Genomic DNA, 21,045 nt, shown 5'->3' with positions numbered 1-21,045 from the left:
ACATGGCATCAATTGAAAAATGCATTACCCGAGTTACACACTGATAAGCCTACATACAACAGACTACTGATGTCAAATGATTGCTTGTCATAATTGCCATGTTGAAAAGACAAAAAATCAACGCGAAATTGGAAAAACTCGGCAAAATGCAGCCAACTTGAGCCAACAGCAGTAAAAATAGTCAAAAGTAGGCGCACATCTGTGAAAACGAGTTCCACACTATTATTTACATGACTAAGAAGCGTATCCGTGAAAACGTAAATATACGCTGCATTCAGTGCTCACTTGAGAACTATCGAATATCCGATCTCTCATGTCAATGAGTGCACAGAGCCCTGGGTGTGGATTGCTGTCGATTCCTGTTCCCTTGAAATTGTGGTTTAAAGCTGCTTTCAGCAATGAGTAATCCGCAAAACAAGACCACATGCAATCGTTCTCAGCAAAGAGCCACTCAAACGCGTTTTTTTCTGTATTTGTGTGTGCGAGGCCTGCTTCACTAAGAGGTTGTAAATGTGTAGTTTCCATATGTAATGTAATAATCGACCGTTGACCCTCACTCCCGTTTAGGCCACTGCACCCTGCCATTTTTATTCAAAGTGCGAAATTCTATTTTTGGAGCTAGAAGGACGCTTTGACTACCGCATTTTGTCACCGTACTCGAACACTACAGGCTGCGACGTGACCAGATATTGATAATTATGCTAAAGATTAGGGGACGAGAAAATAGCCAAAAAGGAGTCAAGTAGACAATTTTCCTTCCACCACCGGCCTAAAGAAAGGTAGCCGAATTGGCGCAAAGTAGCCAAACCTGGCAACCCTGTCTCTCCTCAAGGAGTTCTCGATGCGAATAGGCAGAATTTAGTAGAATGACATGTTTTCAAGACATTTGCAGCCATGTTGCAGGGCAAAGAACAGCACAGCTTTGGAAGTAATGAAACTGCTTCTTATGCTAGCAAGTTCTGGAAACCTTCAGCAGTAACAAGTTGTGAAGGCATACACTCAAACCTCATTATAACTAGAGTTGTATTTTACATGAAAATAAGTTCATTATAACCAAAAATTTGTTATAAATGTATACTCTACCACTACATTTATTGCAAGACCGTTCACTTACTTTGTTATAACCGATACTTCATTATATTCAGATCCTCTAAATTGAGGTTTGAGTGTGATTCCATGGCCGCTGAATAAAGAAGGTGAGGCCTGTTCCGTGCCGCCGAAGCGGCATCTTGAACTTGATTCACCTCTCTCCCTCTCCGACGTCAACACTACCCTCTAGGAGAAACTCTTCTCCTCTATAGGAGAAACATTTCTCGAATATTTCTCTTCATCGAAACAATGAAACCAACTCCGACTTGGAGCGTTGTCCCGGCGACAATCTTCAAAACAGTAATTCCATGGCAGCATCACTCGATTCTTCAATATCAACTGACCGCACTACACAACTCACTTGAACTGCTCAAAGATCACAACTTCTTGGCTGAGTTCACCAACCATCCTACCCTCCGTCACCTTTAGTTTAGATCCTTCTCGGTTTCCCAAACATTTCAAGTAATTGCACGGTGACATGGCGACAGCCTGGGGAAGGGGCTTCGTCTCGCTAATTTGTCTGCAAAAACGGCTGCCCCCAAAAGAGTCCCCGCTTCGATGTCTCGACTTCTCCCGATCTGTGTGGGCTGTCACGTTTAGAGAGAAAGGGCATGCCCTGGACGCCTTTTGATTCTTGTTTTCTTGTTTCATTGTGCGCGCCAGGGAAGGGAGAAGTTGGCACAGTGATCTGATGCTGTCGTCCGGAGGCAGCGGCAGCAACAGCCCTCGCATGTGATAAAAATAAGTGCTCTGTTATGAATAATACACACCCCAATATGCTTCTCAACACTGTAGATCCCAGGGGAATAAGTTGTACTTCTCTGTAGCATCTTTTTCGCGTTCGAGATGCTCAGCGGCACACAACAGCTTTGCGGCGCCACACCACTGAAAAACCAGTCTGCACACACGCGCACACCAAGGAATCGTACTCGAGCGCAGGAAACATGAGGCAACCTACCCCCCCCCACACACGATCACATACAAATAAAGAATGAAAAAGCACATGGACGCGCACAAATCTTCACGCAATCCCACTGTAATGCGAAGTATCGTCCGCTTTAATGGGTGGAGTGTCAGCGCCCTTACCAAAAAAGCGGCCGCAACTGTCAACTTGGCATAGACGCGCTTGACCATTAACTGCGACGCTACAGGCCACGCCTTCTTTTTATCCAGCGGCCATGGTAATTAATTACAAATTAGTGAAGCCAACTCTTTTATGTCAAATCCGAAGAGGCTATTTACATATGTCACTATTACAGTAAAACATCTACTTGGGATCTACCATGTTTGCACCATCAGCACTTTGTAGTCATTTCATTTCCACAACTTCACCACTCACCTGCATCAGATACATCAAAGCGTTCCTTCAGGTATGCGCTTGAACTCATCAAAGGTGCCTCCTATAAAGCATAAAGTGAATGTGAAATTATGCCACAATTCTATCCAATATCACTGAAAATCAACCCATTATTTTGCCCTTAGCACTATGCACAAGAGATGAGCTTTTCTCAATGTTGAACTCCAATGTTACATTTAAAAAGAAAGCTAGAAAGAAAATACATGCTGAAGCAGCATAATTCACAGATTTAAATGATTTTTTAAATGCACGCACTAATGAGCAACTGCTTGTGACTGCCATATCATGTTACAACAAATCTGATCGCTAACATTAATGTTGGATCTCATATAAGGGTTTGAGTCAAAATTACGCTATGTCACCAACTGCAAACATCATTACATGCATTACTTTGCCATAAATTTTTGCATCACAATCCACCAGTATTGTACTCACACTGACCAATCCATTATTCAGAAAAGCAGTCAGCCAGCTATTTCATAAAAGCAACATGAGCATAAAATGACTTGGCTTCTCTTCTTTTCACTTTTCCCTGCATTTTGATGGCTGCAACCAGCTTCAAACAGCTCATGATACAGCACAACAGGAGATAGGATAAGAGGCATGATGTAGACGAGTGCTGTACTCCACCATATGTGTCCACCCTTTGTCTGCTATTCTAATCCCCTCAGAATACCACACAGCCAGATCACTCGCACTCTTTCCAATATTTGGCCCAGCTAGTACATGCTTGCTCTCCACTACTAAACGATGCTATACCCCAAGCGTTCTTACGCATCCTCTATCGTGGTGAATGAATAAACTCTGAGCAAAAACAAAAACACACGAGTGCAAAGTAGACAACACACCTGCATGAAAAGTTGTCAGCAAGCTTAACACGAACACTCAAAATACATGACGATAGTTATAGCGCGAGAACAGAACGACGACAAAGAGACAAAGTTCACGTCGTTAATCTGTAAAAGGTTTTAAACTTACGTACGAGGCAGCAAACGTGATATCTGTAGCAAGCAAGATTACAACGAGCCATTTCCCGACATTAAACTATCAAGCGCAGTTGATAGGGACAGCATCGCATGTGCCATTTCGAGCTGCATGCGGCCAGAGCCATGCTAGCAATATAGCTTATCTGTCGCCGAGGAAACCATCCTCCTCCCCGAGCCCGCACAGCGTGTCAAGGCATTTTTTCCTTTTCTTTTTCTTCCCTCCGGCCTTCGTTCGTTCACTCCATCGTCCCTCCTCCAAAACAACCTCGTCGCTCGCTCTCCAGAGGTGTACCCAGAGCCCCTCCTTTCAGACGCGCGCTCGTTACCGCGATTGTCACAAATATTTTCTGGCAACTGCATTATAATCGGCATCTCATCTTGGGGGACTGCCCAATAAATGGTATGCATATACATTAGGTTTTATGGGAGGGTGAATGGGAGTTGAAAAAGACCACATTGTAACCAGTTCTCCCCTATAGGTGGTTACGTCAAAAGTGGTCTAAACTATAGTTTGATTGATGCTAGTTCCGCGTAGCTTTGGGTTCTCTTCCTGAGATGTTACCCATGCATGCAGACATACTATCCAAGCATACCGAAGTGTCAACTTGGCAACAGCGCCTAGCACTTCGCAGCTGGCATCAGTCAAGGTAGTCCATGTCACGCGTTGAAGCATTCGTGTTAAAGGAACATTGACATCAAATTTGCTCATGTCAAGATTTTTGCGTCAACGAGTAGCTATCAACCCCCTAGTAGCGATTCGCGACCTAAAATGCATCTGAGTGATGAATGAGTATCTGTAATAATGATTAATATATTCGCTATAGAACATTGTTCAAAATGGGTGCAAAGCCCGCCAAATTATACTGCTGGCAGCGCTACCTCGCGGCCACGTCGAGGCCACTGCACAGCTGATGCCACTTTCACAAGAAATGGTGACGTCACACTAGCGTTCCGTCTGCTAGGAGCGCATGTACAGTCAGTCCAGCTGTGTCTCTGAAGGCATAGACATGCCTCTGTTGCCAACATCGTCGTCCTCGCCGTCGTCAACACTGGCAAGTGACAATGACAGCGATCTGGAATTGGGTATCACCGCGATTTGCGACGATCCTTGCTTGACAAGCTCTGCGTTAGATGCAATGCATTTATCAGTCCCAGCCGTACTGTACGAGCTAAGGAACACCAACTATGCACCTCATGTCGCAAACATTTGGCGAGTGATTTAATTCTTTCAGCTTCAGCAGGGCACACGGTAGGAATAGCCCCGGCCTCGAGAAGAGGCCTCGTACTGCCAGTGAAACAAAACTGGTTCCCCAACACATGATTTACCCAGTAGCAGCTCGGCGCAAAGTGAAGCGAGCGAATGTGGCTGTTTTTCTTAGGCACTCAGTCCCTCTGTCCACCAGCGCGTACGAAGTCAACCCACTGGCTGCGTTGAGGTTCGTGGCTTGGAAAGGCATGAAACGCCACGCTATTCCCGCTTTTTCTGCACCTCGACACGCAGGTTTACACTACGCAGCGGTTCCCCGACATTCTGGCACGTATTGTCACTCTGGATGGTCCTACTCACATGCAGTGGAGCACAGCGCAAATCAGTCGATGCGACACGATGAATCGCATGCAAGCTTCAACACAGCAACGAGCGCCACTAGTGAAAGCATGGCTGGGAGTCGGCTCCAAACACACTCAGAGATTGTCGACGTCATCGTTACTAGCGTATCATCACTCAGGATGGTAATTGCGGAATGCATCACACCCAACACATAGTACTAGTGTCGATGTCGCATGGCAGTCTATTTTTCGTTTTTTCTCCTTAGTTTTTCTACGCTGTTTGACATCAAAATAAAATAGCTTGACGCAACAGACACCATTCAAACTTGGCCAAGAAGACCTATGCATACCATGTAATCGAATGATGGGCACATCTCGATCTCTCAATCTTGAAATTGGACGTCAGTGCTCCTTTAAGCTTGCTGATGACTGTATTTCTGTTTGCCAAACTTCCACGGTGCTTTTGTGGCGCAAAACTACAGCATAAGACAGATGACAGGTGAAAGTGTTGTCATCCTATCTGTCTTAGGTAGACGTGTAACCCTAAAGATATCACTATAAAATAACACTAACTAGCCCACCAACCCACTGTGGTGCTAAAAGTCCCGTCGTCCTGCAAAGCCAGCTGGATTAACTTGAATGGACTTCATTCGTAGACCAAGCTGTTAACTCATGGTGGTGACCAGCCACCTTATGCCAGGTAGTTGGAGACCTGCGCCTAGAGCCCAGCCACTATTACAAGGCATCACTGATCCTATTGACTCCTTGACTATCGAAAAATGGCATGCACCTCATTGCTTTCTTTTGATTGATTTTGCTCCAAGTACACGCTAGGTGTACTTATACCGTCTTGCTTGCCCATACAGTGTGATCAAAATTATGATCTCGAAATAGAGAACTTTAAGGAACATGAAAAAAACTTTTTCAAGTAAGCCGTGTATCCATGAGGACACAGACCGAGATGATGATTATCTCTGCCAGCTGTCAAATAAACTAAGATTAAATGATGAACTTTGTAAAATATGCAGTCAGCAGGCATGCCTGTACTGAAAAGTTGAAAACAGCTATGTTTCTGAACAGTTTCCCTTGGGAGAATTCTTCTAGCATGTCCATGGTCAAAGATCTCTGGCTGCAAAGTTTAACAGTGGCTCGCATGATTTCGCAATCGAGAAAGTGATGATCGGCACAAAGCTCCTCCCAAATGCCCCACAGCTGTTTCGTCCACCATTTAATCTGAGGAGTCGAAGGCATAGTAAAAGAAGACAGCAGTTAACTTTCTACTACTGGCTGAGAATGTCAAGGAATGACTGCATGTCACATTAGGGAGGAATCGTGCATGGACCCTCACTGTCTTTCATGCCTAATCATGCAAACTCCTATTAATCTTTGCAGCCAGATATCTTGGAGCACAGACATGCATGCTAAAAGAATCCTTCCAAGTAAAACTGTGTGGAAACATAATGGCCTCTGACTTTAAAATACAAACATGCCCACTAGATGCAGTCACTAAGAAGTTCACCACTCAATGTTAGTTCATTGGGCCTACAGCAATGACAATTATATCACTCTGTATGCCCCTAACCATGCAACTTATTAACAGATTGTTTTAATTACTGTTCAGTGGCTAATTTTGAGAAAATCATAAATTCCATTTTGATCACTTTGTATAATGTCCTACGAAATTAGAACATGCAAAGCAAAATCACAGAGATGAGTTTTATTAGCAATAATAAACACAATGTCATTTTTGAACCTCAGACTGCTGTTAATGAAACATTTTCACGAATTGTAATTAATATAATTAGGCATTCATAGAGCAGCACTAGACTTGCTTTCCTCCTATTAAACTGCACGCTTTGCTGTATGATTAGGATTTTTTGGCGATAGTATCTAGAAGCATACAGTAAAATAAATAACACTATTTACATAGCTTCAAACAGCATAGGAGTCAAAATGTGCATCATGATGGCATGAACATTTTACAGACACTATGAAAAAAATTTATTGCCGCCTCATTTTATGACCTACGCAACTATTAAAAACTAACAAAAACACAAGTCACCTCCATCACGGCCTGTTCAGCAGCTGGCGACCTTGCCGATGTACCGAGAAGGCTGAAATCTGAAAATGCATGAAAAAAAAATGCACTCAAATTTCTGTTGACAGAAATTGCACTTTAATGTCTCCTTAGAACATCCAACCTCCCAGGAATCCCTCGAGCAGGCACACCCAATCCAACACAAGGAAGCATTGACATAACCTAAAATCAGTTCTCAAGAAAGTTGTTTAAAAAAGAAAGCCTAGCAGCCCAGTGGCAAGCAGTGACAGCATAACGTTTCGCTACACAGAACAGTATGAAAACACTCGACAGGTTCCCCATTCACACTTTGCAAAAAGAACTAGTTTAACACCCCACACATTAACTCTTCGACACGAAAAGAGAATGTGTTGTTCTGTTTCTTTTTTTTTTCTTTCCGTTCAGTTCAGATTTCACAACACTAACTATTCTCGCGCCATTCTCTTTTTGCAATGAAGCAAAGTTTGCATTAATACATTCATTGCATTACAGGCCGGGGTAAGAATTTTTGAATCCTAATTTAGAAGGTGCCTCATAACCTCCTTGACTAGGCTAGCAGTCTGAAGTAACCCCACGTGGTTTCTTTTTTATATACATAAATGACTATGATAGTTTAAAAGATAACTAAATAAAAAGCCTTTATTGCTGACTATAATCACGGTGCTTTCTGTAAGCTGACTATTAAAGTAAGGGCACTGCCAAGGAGCCTTAGGAACCGGTGGTCACAAATACTTCATCATGTTTTTTTAAATACAAAACAGCACTTTATCTCAAATGCTAGAAAGTGTTAGCCATCAGCAATAGCGAACCATGCCAATGCAGTAAAAATGCTTCTTTTTTTTTAAGGAAAATTTTATATGTTCCTCTGACTTTCTAGGCCCATCTCACATCTTCTAAGCCGACTCACTCTCCTTTTGATGTAGCATTGTCTACCAATATCTTTCTAAGAAATATTACACAATGTTGCTAAAACCATGTTTGCTAGGTGCTTATCCTAAACCTTAAATCCAAACTTTTTAACACTATGAGCATGCCACGAGTACACTAAACGCATATATAAATGAAGCAAGTTTTCTTTTTTTAGAAAGAAGTGATGACATAATTTTACATCTAATTTTTTCTGTCGGAATAAGTAGATAATGACACTTTACATGGCTGGAAAACTTGCTTGCTTGAGCACACGACGGTCAATTACCTGGAGATTGTTTTACAGCACGCAGTCCCAGTTTCTTTTCAAAGCAGGGCCCAGAATAGTTTTCATATATTGGCCGTGCGTGCACAAAAAACCCCGTTCGCACGAGCCCCTCTTTGACTACTTTTCAACTAAGGTACACTGGGTGGTGCTATTTCTTCAAAGATGTTGTAAATATGTGTGACCCTTAAAAAATGCACTGCTGAGGCAAGAAGCTCCAAGCTTTCATACTTCTGTATAACTCCATAAAGAAGCTACCCCATCTTTTCATTGCAAAGATCTGTTATAAGAGAGAGCTGGCAAGGATCACGGTAGCCGGCGCAGACTAATAATGCTGGTGGGTGTTTATATTAAAACTTAGTTTCTGTCACTGTCGTGAGGTGAGGCGCTTCGTGTGCTTTTGGATGACATGAATAGCGAATTTCATTTTAAATCTGTTCTAAGCTATTATAGCCGTTGATATTTTGTAGGTCATTCATGTGTGTCAACACAAATCTGTTCTGCAAGTTATCTCGTCTTCAAAATTTTGTGTCAGTACTCCTTTAAGTGTTTGTTAACAGCAAAATTCTTATTAGACCTTTTCCACAAGTTATTTCACCTTCAGAATTTCGGGTCAGTACTCTCTATTAACAGTAAGATTCTCACCTGATAATACTTTTGTGGAATCGTCAAAGGACAAGTATTACATCAAATATATGACCTTGTCAAACTTATTAGCAAGTAATCATTTTCTCGTCTGCCTATGTATTCCATGCATGCTTACCGATAATGTGAAAATTTCCAAGGTGTGCCTTGGTACAAATGAGGGAAAGAGGGCGACGAACAAATCAAGGAGATAAAAGCAGAAAGCGCAGTCCTACCTAGACAATCATTGCTGGCTAAGATGCCCAGAGATGAGTCGTCATCCCTGGTTTTGCGAAAGAGGTCCGTGGCAATGTCGGTGCATGCTGGGCGTGAACGGCGAATCCTACAATACAGTAATGACAGCAGGAGAAGGCAGTTTCAGGGAGGAAAACTAGCGAAGTACGGGTTGCTAGAGTTAGCTTAGAAGATTCCAACTTCCAAAACACATGCAGGGCGATTCGGTGCTATGACATTTTGACAGAATGACCCAAAGAGACCAAATGGATTTTGGTGGTGTAAGCACACCTGCCTAAGGTTCACCTTCTAGCTGAAAGAAAGAATATCCAAGTACCAAACTAATGTGCCTGCATTATCTCTTTTAACTAGTGCATAGTAACACCTGATGCTGTCATTTGGCACAGGACATGAGTATTAACACTCCTGTAACATTTTGCACACAAAGGATAAGGCTCACTTAAAATTTTGCAAACACACGAAACTGCAGCAACTATTGCCCTTGATGCTCTATGAACCTCTTAATGAACGTGGGGTTGGCTTGTAAGCATAAAAATCTGCCACGACAGAAGTTAACTACATGCAGTCTTATTATATTTCTATAACCTCACAATATTCTACTGCTTCTACTTCTCCAGAGTTCTTTTGCATTCCATTTCCTTTCTGATACCTGCTTTTTAGGTGTGAACCTCAAATTTAGATGGTTGTATGAAATGATTCTTGAATTTGCAGTGATGCAATCGACCAAAGCCATAGTAGTGTAGCTTCCAAAGCTGCTAGAACCTCACACTGAGGCAGCAATTCCGCTTTTTGAAGCAGTTATCAGTCTAACATTTCCAAACGTGAATATTTAGTGTCTAAGCTAATGCAGTTGTAGCCTCTTAAATAAAATTTATATATTAGTATGCACACATGCAAGTACTTTTCAATACAATATCGCAAAAGACAATTACTGCTCTTTTGAAGTTTAACCAGCCTTTCTCAGAGCTTAAAAGCTCGATAATTCATTGAGCCTTTCCCCAACACTGTAAGTGCAGCACTAGCAATAAAAGGGCAGGCGGCATAAATTTTCTGTGCATGTTTATAACTAACAAAAAAAAGTTTATTGATGCCTGGCTCCAGTACAACCCAAGCCTTTTGTTTGAGGTGAAGTGCTCGCTGTTTTCCTTAATTGGCAGATTAACAAGAATCCTGGTTCATGGGCAGTTAATTAAATACATAGCAATAACTAACTGGTGCTTTATGCCTGAAATCTACTGTAATGGAGACTCCATAATTAGCTTGGACAAGTTATTTCAACAAGAGGTTTTCCCTCTGTTGAGTAGCACAGCAGAGATACCAGAATATAGCGATGTGATGCATTCTCAGAGAAATCCTAGGTGGTCATTGAAACACGTGGCATCATCCACAGATGGATAGCAATTTTTGATGATATTCCCAAAGACATTAGCCTGCTTTATTGCTCGTTTTTTACTTCAGAATCGGCAATAAATTCTGACCAACGTTTGGCATTATGCCTAAGCACCCTGACTCAACATTTATAGAAGTCCATTAGAGTGCTGGAAACTTTTGTTAAACAACTTAGCTAAAACGATATGGTCTGTTTAAGTACATACACTCCCTAATCATTGCAATCATTCAAGTAAGACTGCCATCCTACGAAAACATGCAACCGCACCTAGTGTGATGATGTTTATTCGAGCAGAGAAGTCGCAACGAGGTTGCAACAAAAAAATGGCCGTATGGCAAGTCTGGCAAAGGCGGCACAGGCTCTCGCGCAATCAGAGCACGGGGCTTTTCGTTATCTTCCGAAGGTGCATACGCGTTGGTGCGTATGCTCCACTACAATACCCCCCGGGGTGAAGAGTAGCCATCCTGGCGATTCAGGGAGTAGGCACAATGAGGGGGTCGTAGTAGGGCTTGAAACGGTAGACGTGTACGGTCTCGCGCCCTCGACGACGCAAATCTGGTGATTGTGTTAGTGGCTCGATGATGTAATTCACCGGGGAGGTCGCGTCAATGACACGGTACGGACCATGGTACCAGACAGGCCAGGAACATGCGGGGGCACCCAAAGCCACACAAGGGAGCCAGCACGAAACGTAGGAGCTATGTGGTGAACGTTGTCATGTCGAGTCTTTTGTAGACCTTGAGCCTCACTTGCCAAAGACCGAGCCAACTGACGGCAGTCTTCAGCATATCTGACGACTTCCGAAAGCGGGGAGCACTCAGTTGCATCAGGGCGGTACGGAAGTATAGGGTCGAGTGGGTAAGGAGGTTCGCGGCCGTACATCAGAAGGAACTGGGAAAAACCGGTAGTCGCTTGCGTCGCGGTGTTATAAGCGAAGATAACAAAAGGTAATACAGCGTCCCAGTTAGTGTGGTCGGAGGAGGTGTACATCCTCAGCATGTCGCCAAGTGTGCGGTTGAAGCGCTCAGTGAGACCATTTGTCTGTGGATGGTATGCGGTAGATTTCGGGTGGATGATGTTGCATTCAGCGAGGATAGCTTGGATGACCTCCGACAGGAACACTCGACCCCTATCACTGAGTAATTCCCGCTGAGCACCATGGCGTAGAATGAAGCTGTGGAGAATGGAGAGTGCAACTTCGTGGGCGGTCGCTGCCGGTAGAGCTGCAGTCTCAGCGTAGCGTGTCAGATGATCGACGCTGACAATAATAGACCGATTTCCAGAGCCACTATATGGGAGGGGGCCATAGAAGTCAATACCCACGCGGTCGAATGGACAAGACGGGCATGGGAGCGGCTGTAACGTGCCAGTAAAGTGCCGTTGAGGTGTCTTGTTTTGTTGGCAAGTTGTGCAAGACTGAACGTATTTCTGCACAAAGCGATACATTCCTCGCCAGTTATATCGTTGGCGCAGCCTTTCGTAGGTTTTCAGGACACCTGCGTGAGCACTTTGGGGATCTGCATGGAAATTCATGCAGATGTCAGAGCGCATATGAGTTGGGACAGCAAGGAGCCCCTTCCGACCACCAGGCATGTAGTTGCGGCGGTACAGAATGTTGTCTCGTAAGGAAAAGTGGGCTGCTTGCCGGCGTAGCCCTCTCGTGGAAGGGACAGCAGACGGATCGGTAAGGTAGTCGACTAACAAGGCAAGGTATGGGTCTTTACGCTGCTCTGAAAGCATGTCAGTGGTGTCAAGGTGGTAAAAAGGGGTGACAAAGAAGCCACATCTGGTGCTAATGGCGATCGGGAAAGTGCATCGGCATCCGCATGCTTGCGACCGGAACGATATACAACACGGATGTCGTATTCCAGCAATCGAAGTGCCCAACGCCCCAGGCGTCCGGACGGGTCTTTCAAGGTGGACAGCCAACATAGAGCGTGGTGGTCTGTGACCACGTCGAAAGGACGGCCGTAACTTCGTCAGCGCCCAGATTATGGCCAAACACTCCTTCTCTGTCACGGAGTAATTCAATTCAGCCTTCTTGAGAGCGTGACTTGCATAAGCGACTACGTAATCGGTTTGGGTGCCTTTTGTTGTGCCAAAACTGCACCAAGACCAACGCCACTTGCATTGGTGTGAATTTCTGTGGCAGCAGTGGGGCCGCAGTGGTGAAGAATAGGTGGTGTGGTCAGCAGGTGGCGCAGCTGGCGAAATGCGTCGTCACATGCTGGTGACCATGCAGATATACCTTTGCTGTTGGAAAGCAGACTTGTCAGAGGTGCAATGATGGACGCAAAGTTGCGCACGAAGCAACGAAAGTAGGAGCAGAGACCAATGAAACTTCTTAGGGCTTTCAGTGATGTGGGCATTGGGAAGTCAGCGACAGCTCGAAGCTTATCAGGATCCAGAAGAACACCATCTCTTGTGATGATATGTCCCAAGATGGTTAGTTTTCGTGCTGTGAAGTGGCACTTCTTTGTTAAGTTGTAGGCCTGCAGAAGTTGGACCCGTCAGAATCTCTTGGAGACGACCAAGATGTGTCGGGAAATCAGATGAAAAGACTACGATGTCGTCCACGTAACACAAGCAAGTTTTCCACTTGTGAGCGCGGCGCAAGATGGTATCGATCATGTGCTCAAATGTCGCAGGCGCGTTACAGAGCCCAAATGGCATGACTTTAAACTCATATAGGCCATCCGGCGTTACAAAGGCTGTTTTAGGGTGATCACATTCAGCCATTGGCACCTGCCAATACCCAGAACGCAGATCCAATGATGTAAAGTACTCGGTGCCTTGTAAACAGTCAAGAGCATCGTCTATTGATGGTAGCGGGTAGGCATCTTTCTTCGTAATCTTGTTTAAGCAGAGATAGTCCATGCAAAATCGAATTGTGTTATCTTTTTTCTTTACTAGAACCACAGGTGATGACCAAGCGGTTTGAGAAGGCTGTATGACTCCACGTTAAGCATGTGATCTACTTGCTCCGTAATGACGCGGCGCTCTTCGGCGGAAACACGGTAAGCACGCTGTCGCAGAGGCGAATGTGAGCCGGTGTCAATAGTATGAGTGACAGTCATGGTGCGGCCCAAAGCAGGTTCTTGAAAGTCGAAAGAAGAGCGAAACTTGTTAAGGAGAGCAACAAGTTGGCGGCGATGCGAGGGGGGAAGGTCTGCGTCAATAGCATTGTCAAAGGCTAACGAACTTGATGACTCAGACGCATGAGTGATTGTGGCAATGTGACATGGGGTTTCGTCGGGAAGAATAATATCATCGATACGGTAGACAGGTTGTATATATCCCAAGGTTTCACCACGGAGTAAGCCAATGGGTTAGTTGCGGTGGTTGGTAACCAGCATTACAGTTAAACCAGACACAATTGTAAGAATGGCAAATGGGAGAACGATGCCCTTGCGTTCAGTAAAAACCGGAGATGGCATGAACATCACCGTGGCGTCAAGTTGTGCTACACATGAAAGGCTAATAGGGACTGAAGCTTCCGGGGGCAAGGTGATGTAGTCAGCGATGAGTTTGCAGAGCAGAGGAGAACGGTCGGGCAATAGAAATTCACATATTGGCACAAGGGACACTTCCGCATGGGAACAATCGATGATAGCTTCATGACGTGATAAGAAATCCCAACCCAGGATCAGGCCATGAGAGCAAGATGGTAGAACAAAAAATTGGACCATATACAAAATGTCTTGGATGATGACGCGCGCCGTACACACAGCTGAGAGATGAATGCGTTGCGTGCTAGCCGTTGACAGTACCATGCCACAAAGAGATGTGGTCACTTTCTTCAGTTTGCGACAAAATTTTGCGTTCATCACAGAAACGGCGGCCCCAGTATCAATAAACGCTAGTGTGGCGACTCCCTCTACATCGACATCAACAACATTTTGCGGCGAAAATGGAGGCCTTGATAATTGCGCTTAAGTTGCAGTTCTTGCCTCCGGAAAAGCACTGATTAGTTTCCCTCTTCAAGAGGTGGTCGACAACGCATAGGCAATAGCGATCGGCGACGAGGGGATGGGAAACGAGCAGTTGATGTGCGACGATCCGAGTCGGAGTGCCTCTGTTCATATGCAGACACGCTGGCCTGCTGCGACGCGTAGGTAGGAGTTCCAAAGGAAGCGCACGCAGGTGTGGGACGGCGCGGCAGCAGCGTGCAACGTGGCCAGCGATTCCACACGCGAACCAGATAGGACGGCTGTCACGGGTGCGCCACTCATTAGAAGGACGGAAAAAGCGAGGTGGGGGCCTGTATACCGAAGGCAAGGCCGGAGGAGGTGGAGCCGATAAGGAGACTGTATGCGGTGGGGGCCGCGCGACTACAACTGCGTAGCTGAGAGATGAAGATGGCACAGGTGGTGCGTAGCCGACAGTTGAGAGATCAGGTGCTACTGAAGTGCATGGGTAAGGGGCCGGCACTGTAGGGAGGACATTGCAAATTTCAGTGCATGGCCTGCTGAAGTGTCGAAGGCAGGCTTGCGGTGGGCACGTCGCTATACGGCAGCAGGGAGAGCTGTCGGGCGACTTCCTCTCTGATGAAGTCTTTGATCTGGTTGGGCAGACTTTCTTGGCGAACGTTGGCATTTGCGAGTGCGACGGCCGAGATCGAATCTGGTGGTGGGACACTCTGTCGGGCGATGGAACGCTGACGGCGCAATTCATCGAAGCTCTGGCACAGGCTTACGAGGATTGCCACCGTGGTCGGGCAAGCAACTTTTCACTAGCAACATCTGGAATGCGCCATCCTCTATGCCCTTGAGAATCTGCCGAATTTTCTCTTCTTCAGGCATAGATAGGTTAACACGCCTGCAGAGGTCGAGCACATCCTCAATGTAACTAGTAAACGTCTCGCCAGGTTGCTGGGCTCGGTGGTGTAGACGCTGGTCAGCGCGGAGCTTGCGGACCTCTGGTCGGCCGAACGCTTCAATCACGAGGGTCTTAAAGGAGGACCAGTTGGCGATGGCGGTTGGTATACCAAAGCTTAGCTACGTCTTCCAAGTAAAAGATAACGTAGGCGAGCTTAGAGTTGTCGTCCCACTTGTTGCTGGCACTTACGCGTTCGTACAAGGAGCACCAGTCTTTGACGTCTTGCTCACCACTGCCGCTGAAGATTGGTGGGTCCCATTGGCGGGTAGCGCCGAGGCAGCCGATGGTGCTGGCTGGGCTGGTTGGCGACTGTGTTTCACGGTGGTCTCTCGGCCAACTTGCAAAAGCGTAGTTCCAGGTCTGCTTGGGGATCTCAGCAGCCTCCACCAAGTGTGATGATGTTTATTCGAGCAGAGAAGTTGCAAAAAGGTTGCAACAAAAAAATGGCCGTACGGCAAGTCTGGCAAAGGCGGCACAGGCTGTCGCTTAATCAGAGCACGGGGCTTTTCGTTATCTTCCGAAGGCGCATACGCGTTGGTGCGTGTGCTCCACTACACTAGTATTACTTCTGTGCGACTCCATAGAAATTGCAAGCTATTTCACTGACCTAATGTATATTTGCAGTGTGGTATTGTAACAGTAGAAAACTTTATTTACACATTATGAAGTACTTGAATTTGTTTAGCATGGGTGCATCTGGACGGCTCCTCGTACCCCACTTCAGCCGACTGAACCATGTAAATTTTGTAGACTGCTGAAATAAAGCTTCCATGTATAGACACAACGCCAATATTAATACTGCATGACTCTCTCAATACATGGCAACTTCAGCTCACATCTCTCACATCCAAGGCACCATCATCTCCTTGGTCACTACAAGCCAGAAACATTTGCTCTTTTATCAAAACTGTCATGCAAAGCTGCAAGCGCACATGGTTTTGTATGCTGCGAGCTATTTGTGCAAAGCAAATGCTCCCCGAGCACTCTTTATCCTTAAAATAATGTCAGCTCAATTTACATCAGGGCATGCGCTAGGATGCTTAGGTCACCATCTACGAGATGCTGTGAGCATTGTCTTGTAGCTGAGCAAGTTGCTTGCAGAAGGCAGTATCAGAGCGTGAATGGTAACTACGTATGAATATTATGTGAAGCTCAATCCATAAGAGATGACAACTCATTTACTCATCATTATACACTCAATCAAATAATCTGAGAATGCGGTTATTGCCCTTTAGGATTTCTTCAACAACGTAGCTCTCACCTGTCTGCTTGCATGACCACTCAAAATTACAGTGGTTACTTGAAAAATTCAACATATCCCACGTACCTTGGCAATCAACATTATGCGAATCATGCAGAGGGAAAGGCACAGTGTTTCAGTTTTTTATTGAGCAACACGTCATGAAATCATGCTAAATATATGTATGAATGCTGCATGCACAGACATATGTTGAACAGTTACCAACGTTTATATAGGACAAGTTCTACACACATGCACATGTATATAACCAGTTCTTCCCACATGCACAGCGATGCCAATAGGAACATGAGTACTAGCAACACCAGAAGCGATAACCTGACATGAAGCGCTGGAGCTCGCAAAGGTGGTAGCCCTAGACATTGCTACATAAATCAACTTCAGCACATGGCACCTGACTACAATTGACGCTAGCGCGACATGACGGCTGTATAATGAGGGCATATGAAACGTTTATAAAACTGAATAGCCTACACTGCAACAGCAATTGACATTTTATGAACATTATGATTTATTTGAAAAGTAGTTCTGAGACCTGGCGTGCCTCTGTGGTAGGATACTCGATTGCCACGCAGAGTGCTGGTATTCGATTCATGCTGGGACCCTGACATTCATTCTTTAAATTTGTCAGCTTTTTCTTAACACTCAGGCTTTGAAATTGCCCATGTGTGCTTTTGTCGTTTCTGGGTAGATACCAAGTGTCAATCTCCTGTGGCACATACCAGTGACACATACCCAGCCGCGGGTGCTCCTGTCTGCCCGGAGGTGTTTGACAACATACGCGACGGGATTGAATATTCTTCATGTCTTAACCAGAGCATAATATTCCTCGACCAAGCTTACCCACCGATACCAGTTTTAGTTCACGCCAAGCGATGGAGGTGATCACGAGAGCACTTGGACGTAAGCGGCTAGATAGATTATAGATACGCAGACAGACGCCAAAGGTGCTTGCAGTTCGCAAAGGAATGTTTAAAATATGAATTTTAGGTGCCAGACGCTTTTTCTGTGAAAGACTACAAAAGACATGCATTGGCACATACTCAGTGCTGATATTTTTGCCAGAATGTAACAGGCCTCGCCTCTTGGCACAATTGGCATGGCGATTTAATCACTGCACTTATCTTACAAAGGTTACGCACACAGACAAGAACACGACTCATCGACTATGATAGTGCCTTCAAAAAAGTTATATGCAATAATACGGCAAAAACTACAGTTAAATGAAGATATGTTTATTAAGGAGGAGGTTAATTTCACCTATACCTCAGTGTATCTTGCATTTTCTTAGCCCCTAGTTGACACAACTAGCACAAACAAGTAATGTACCCAATTGTGTACAAAGCATCTGAAAGGGTTAGAGCACACACAGACAGGAACACAGTGAAGAAACAAAGGCAAGGGACAGAGTGAAGAAACAAAGACAGCCCTCGGTCTTGTTTCTAGTTAACTCTATCCTCGTATCACACACCTGTAACCGTTCTAAGATGCAAAACCAACAAGCCTAGCAAGCCACCCTCTGAATTGCATATATTTGCTTGTACCTTCCGACAACAGGCACTACTGCCTTGAGTGGCCTACCTAAGCAGATCAAATTAGAGGCTACATTTGGCTCAAAATATGTAGCATGCTGATGGAGTGAGCCTAACATAAGCACGATTACAAATTGCGATCACAACAGGGGAAAATTTCCATTGTGTATTTTACTCAATGGACAGTAAGTCCGGTTTCACTCTTTCGCCCTACCAAGGAAGACGCTGATTGATATGTGGGGTTTAACGTCCCAAAACCACTATATGATTATGAGAGACGCCGTAGTGGAGGGCTCCGGAAATTTAGACCACCTGGGGTTCTTTAACGTGCACCCAAATCTGAGCACACGGCCCTAACCAAGGAAGACGCTGGCTTGGTCGCCCGTGCCGGGCTAATTATAAGCCTAACCCGTGTATTCAGAAGTGCTCCTTGACTTGAACGTCTTGTCATCACCTCAAGGCAGCGCGTTTGCGCTGCATTGAAGGCGGCGGTGAGTCAAGAAGCGTTTCTGTGTGCCGGGGTGAGTTAAACATGCGGGGAAGAGTCGGTCAACATTCAAAGGCATCACCGAAGACCATTATTCAAAAGTAGCGCACAAATATGACCCTGCTGCCGTGCGAAGCGAGAAAACATGCCCTGCATTTTTGGGAGTTAAATATCGGCCTATTTTTATTCACTAAAGCGAGATAATCGGGAACCCAGAAAGCGAACGGGACAGCGGCGAGCACAGCAAGCTCTAGTCCACTGCAGCAATATAAGCAACTGGTTTGATATTGACAGTGCCAGGCTGACGTGCTGAACGTTACCCCTGTAGTTGTAAAAATGTGTAGCGGTATATATGAACCCTAGCGTCTCAGTCCCTTTCATACTCGTGAAAAATTGTGAGGTGTCACCCGCATAAGCATCACTGCAAGAGAGTGCACTGACGTTTACCGCTTGGGACTTTCACACATCTCTCCTCTAAACGACCTAACTCAGGTTTTACCACACAGTGTTATAAGAAGCATGACCTCTCGTTTACACTTTCCAGGACGTATTTTAAAGACAATCTGCTTGTTAACGCTTTTCGGCACAGTTACATAACAGTTTCAGGCTTTACACAATGGGTGGCTGACGACAGTCTAAACGCAAGGTGTACTTTCAGTGGTCACTTTACCGTTGTTCAGGGAGAACTGTCGACGTTGCTTGTGGTTCAGAAGTGTGCAGCGATGACAGGTTGGTATCGTTCAAAAAAGAGTTTTCGTCCATTGACACAGGCGAAGGCTGCAGCAGCAGGAGTACAAAAACGAGCGACGCGACTCAAAGGATCATTTCTTCTTTCTCAAGAACGCTCGCGCCAAGCGCGCGTTCGTAGATTTTGTGGCTCGCGGAAAGCGGATACAAACCGGACCGGCTCGCGTTGGATTGAAAGTAGCGATGGCGAGGGTGTTGTCAAGTCGTGCCCAAATCTAACCTTTGAAAGTAGTTTCCAATGCCATGCACAACACTTTCAATAGCAATTGAGCCAAATTTAAATTTTATTTTTATTACAACTAGTAATTTTTTCAGTTTGTTAAAATAATCAATGACGACAGAACGCTGTGCGAAAACCTCGAAGTCAATGCAGGCTACATTGCACGAGTTGAGAAAGGAATTACGAAAATCGAAAAAAAAAAAAGTCATGTCCAGCGTTACCAGATCAAGCTAATAATAGCCAAATTGGGCTACTTTTTGTTCGAGGGGGCGTTGAAACTTCCTCTTTGGCTATGTGCCTATTTTTGGGCTATATTGTTATCGAATAGGCAAGAAGTTACAATGGTGGAGAATTTTTGAATTAAGAAGTCAAGTGTTCCTTTGTAATCTCAGCCTCCCCGAAAGGTATACAAATAACACAAGGCCCCAAGAACTTGCGCGTGCTGCTTGCGGTCCCGTCACCGAAATACTCGAATGTGTTCAACGATCCCTGCACTTGGAGACATAGTCCAAGAAAGGGCTTCACGTGCCACTCGGAAAACGTGTTTTGAGGGCGAGCGAGCACCTGCCCCCTCAAGCCCCGGCTCGCTTTGATTATTCTGGGACTGAGCAAAGGGAGCCTTTAAATGTAGGCATTAGACAGAAGGTAGGTGAACTGAGAAAAAAATATTTTAACTCCAACGAATGTAAAATACGTGAAACCACGTAAAAACCGGACGCATCGGAACCGACTTGGTTCTTCCGAGAGGGGGACCACGGGAATGCTGCAGCGGCGTCTTGAAAGCACTGCGCGGCGGTTAACGATGTTTTGCATTTGAGCAGAGTCATACACTGGGTAAGGGTACCGAGGGAACACTAAATGTTTTGGGCCATTCTCTGTATATGCCACGACTCAGTAGTACTCTCCACTCCAGTTAGTCCCTCTTTCCACGATGGTTGTATGGTTGACACTTATCTTGTCGAACGTCTCGCAATATTTGGCGATTGCTCTGCACTCTTCCTCCAGCTTCAGGACATCCTTGGCGCGTTGTCAGAGTCGTTCCGATACGTTTTTTTGTCTCGCCAATTTACGGAGAAGGGCCTTCGGTGCATGGGATTTTGTAAACGACGCCGGTAGTCTTGTCAGTTGTTCTTTCTTTCTTACGTGCTCTGTGTTTGTATAACACAATGTAACATTTCTATAGGCCCCCTTCACATGTCCTATGGGAGTGACGGGGCTGTATTATTACCATATTTATTATTACAAAATTTTAGTTGATAATTGTTAAGCTAGTAGGCATGCAATTTTGTTGGAAATTAATTCTATAGGCGCAAAAAAAAAACGTTGAAGAAGACTGCCAGATCTTAAGTACAGAGAGAATCGATGATATGCGAAGCACTATTGAGAAATCTTGATATGTCACTTT

At 45.1% G+C, this 21,045-nt stretch overlaps 1 protein-coding gene across 6 annotated transcripts in view; it reads right to left on the bottom strand.

Annotated features, from left to right (window-relative positions):
- LOC119172189 (uncharacterized) overlaps positions 1–19,569 on the bottom strand; it is a 108,661-nt gene extending 89,092 nt beyond the window's left edge. For 3 of the 6 annotated variants that reach the window (XM_037423216.2, XM_075893275.1, XM_075893274.1), the window contains exons 1-4: positions 19,344–19,569; positions 9,110–9,216; positions 7,043–7,101; positions 2,429–2,489 (exon numbers count right to left, since the gene is read on the bottom strand). In XM_037423216.2, coding sequence (XP_037279113.2) covers positions 2,429–2,489; positions 7,043–7,101; positions 9,110–9,216; positions 19,344–19,435 — 319 coding nt within the window. In that variant the 5' untranslated portion in view covers positions 19,436–19,569. Of the gene's footprint in view, positions 1–2,428; positions 2,490–3,424; positions 3,596–5,330; positions 5,457–7,042; positions 7,102–9,109; positions 9,217–19,343 lie in introns of those variants that run through there. The other 3 variants (XM_075893277.1, XM_075893276.1, XM_075893278.1) reach the window with 3 other exon arrangements.
- Positions 19,570–21,045: the final 1,476 nt, after the last annotated feature.

This window comes from Rhipicephalus microplus, chromosome 4 (assembly GCF_043290135.1).
Source record: "Rhipicephalus microplus isolate Deutch F79 chromosome 4, USDA_Rmic, whole genome shotgun sequence".
NCBI classification, from domain to species: Eukaryota; Metazoa; Arthropoda; class Arachnida; order Ixodida; family Ixodidae; genus Rhipicephalus; species Rhipicephalus microplus.
The sequence above is the reverse complement of the archived record's forward strand: the minus strand, read 5'-3'. Positions and strand labels throughout refer to the sequence as shown.